Source organism: Citrus clementina, unplaced genomic scaffold, assembly GCF_000493195.1.
Source record: "Citrus clementina cultivar Clemenules unplaced genomic scaffold, Citrus_clementina_v1.0 scaffold_6, whole genome shotgun sequence".
Taxonomy (NCBI): domain Eukaryota; kingdom Viridiplantae; phylum Streptophyta; class Magnoliopsida; order Sapindales; family Rutaceae; genus Citrus; species Citrus x clementina.
This window is the reverse complement of record NW_006262139.1, coordinates 22433670-22435554: the sequence shown is the minus strand read 5'-3', so window position 1 is coordinate 22435554 and position 1885 is coordinate 22433670. Positions and strand designations below refer to the sequence as shown.

At 40.8% G+C, this 1885-nt stretch overlaps 1 protein-coding gene across 1 annotated transcript; it reads right to left on the bottom strand.

Annotated features, from left to right (window-relative positions):
- Positions 1-666: 666 nt before the first annotated feature.
- On the bottom strand, positions 667-1809 carry LOC18039079 (geranylgeranyl pyrophosphate synthase, chloroplastic). Its single transcript, XM_006430552.2, has one exon. The coding sequence runs from the start codon at positions 1688-1690 to the stop codon at positions 761-763; it is 930 nt and encodes a 309-aa protein (XP_006430615.1). The 5' UTR covers positions 1691-1809; the 3' UTR covers positions 667-760.
- Positions 1810-1885: the final 76 nt, after the last annotated feature.

Below are 1885 nucleotides of genomic sequence, written 5' to 3'. Positions count from 1 at the left end.
TGTTCATCAATCTAAGATTCAAACTAACGAAGTATTACGGACTTACAGTTGAAAGCAAATTGAAAAGTTTGATCATAAAAAAGCAGGGCTTATAATCTCCTTTTAGAAACCAATGGACACTATATTTGTTGGTTAGTTGTTATTTGACCTATTGAATTTATTCATCATGTCACATCAGATTGTATACAATAATTTTTTTCAACAAGCTAAGTTCACTTCATCACACAAAAAAAAAATTATTTATATATAGAGTGCTGTTCCAATCCGGGATCCCGGATTGGAACAACGTCCGGGAGGGAGGCTGGTGGCCACCTGTGGCTGCACATGGTGGAGCCCATCATGTGCAGCCAACCCAAAAAAAATTAAAAGAAGGAATTTGGGGCCTTTGGATTCACCAGCCTCCCGTGGCTGCACATGGTGGAGCTCATCATGTGCAGCCAACCCAAAAAAAATTAAAAGAAGGAATTTGGGGCCGTTGGACTTGAATCCAACGGCCACAAATTTCTTCCCGGATGTTGTTCCAATCCGGGACTCCCGGATTGGAACAGCATCCTATATATATATATATATATATACACACTCCGATGCATTTAAATTAAATGAAGCCGTTTTCTCCAGAGTCTGTTTGTGCTACAAAACGGTGGAATATTTCTCGGGTTATTATTATTCCCACAACTCCATAACCTAATTTACATCTTTCAATTAACATTCCAGCAAAAAAAAAAAAACAACAACAAAAGTAAGAGTGAAAATCATCTAATTACTTGTGTCGAGAAACCAAAAAATCAGCCAAATGATACAAAGGGGCAGCCCTCGCAGAATCAAAGTAAGCAAGCTCTTGATTTGCTTCAGCCACCAGCTCCTTGGCATACCTCTTTGCCCCAGCCACACCCATCAACTTTGGATATGTTGCCTTATCGTCACCAGCTTCCTTCTTCTTCTTCATATTATCTAAAATATCATCCCACACTTGATACGCTAACCCTACACATTTCCCATACTTCCTTAGCTTCTCAATGTCTTCTTCACTACCCCCACCAATTAAAACTCCACAAACAACCGATGCCTCAATAAGCTTTCCGCATCTGAGCCTCTGAATGAAATCCAATTCGCTCAAACTCACGTCTTTGCCCTTACTATTAATTTCCATGATCCGCCCTGCCAAGACTCCTCTTGTGCCTACTGCTGAGCTTATCTCACCGATGGCTCTAACAAGGCGGTCAGGGGAAACATTTTTGGTCTTCGTTGCCATATGCTCAACGGCATAACAAAGAAGAGCACGGTTAAGAGCCAGAGTCACGAGCATCTCTGCAGCACAAGCCAGTGGCATCACTGAAGACTCATTTCCTCCCACCAACTCACATGAAGCAATACATAGAGTTCCATGAACACGTTCCCCTTCATGATTGGGGAGCGTCGGGTATTGCAATATTAATGGAACTGCTGCTCCTTCAAATAGTGCCTTGTTGATTTTCTTTGCCTTCAATGTCATGTATTCATCAATCTGGATTTCAGGGAAAGGGTTATTGTTGTTTGACTTGATCGTGAGGTTTTCGGCCTGATCCAACGATGATGATTTTGGAACATGGGACGCCTTGGGGTTGGGGGCAACTTTAGGTTTTCCTAATGGGGTTTTTGAGTGGTGATGGAGAGGAGTATTCATGGAGCTGGTCATCAGAGCTGAAGCCATAATTGAAATGATAGTTAGTGAAACAGGCTATTGTTTATGTTGATTAATTCTTCTCGGCGACAATGCTTCTTCAGAGTGAACAATTTTTTTTTTTTTTAACTGGCAGATAATGCACATCACAATCAATTGATCGACATCTATTATTTGTTTGTTAATTTTTTTTATGCACCGGATCCGCTGTATTTTTAAGACTTT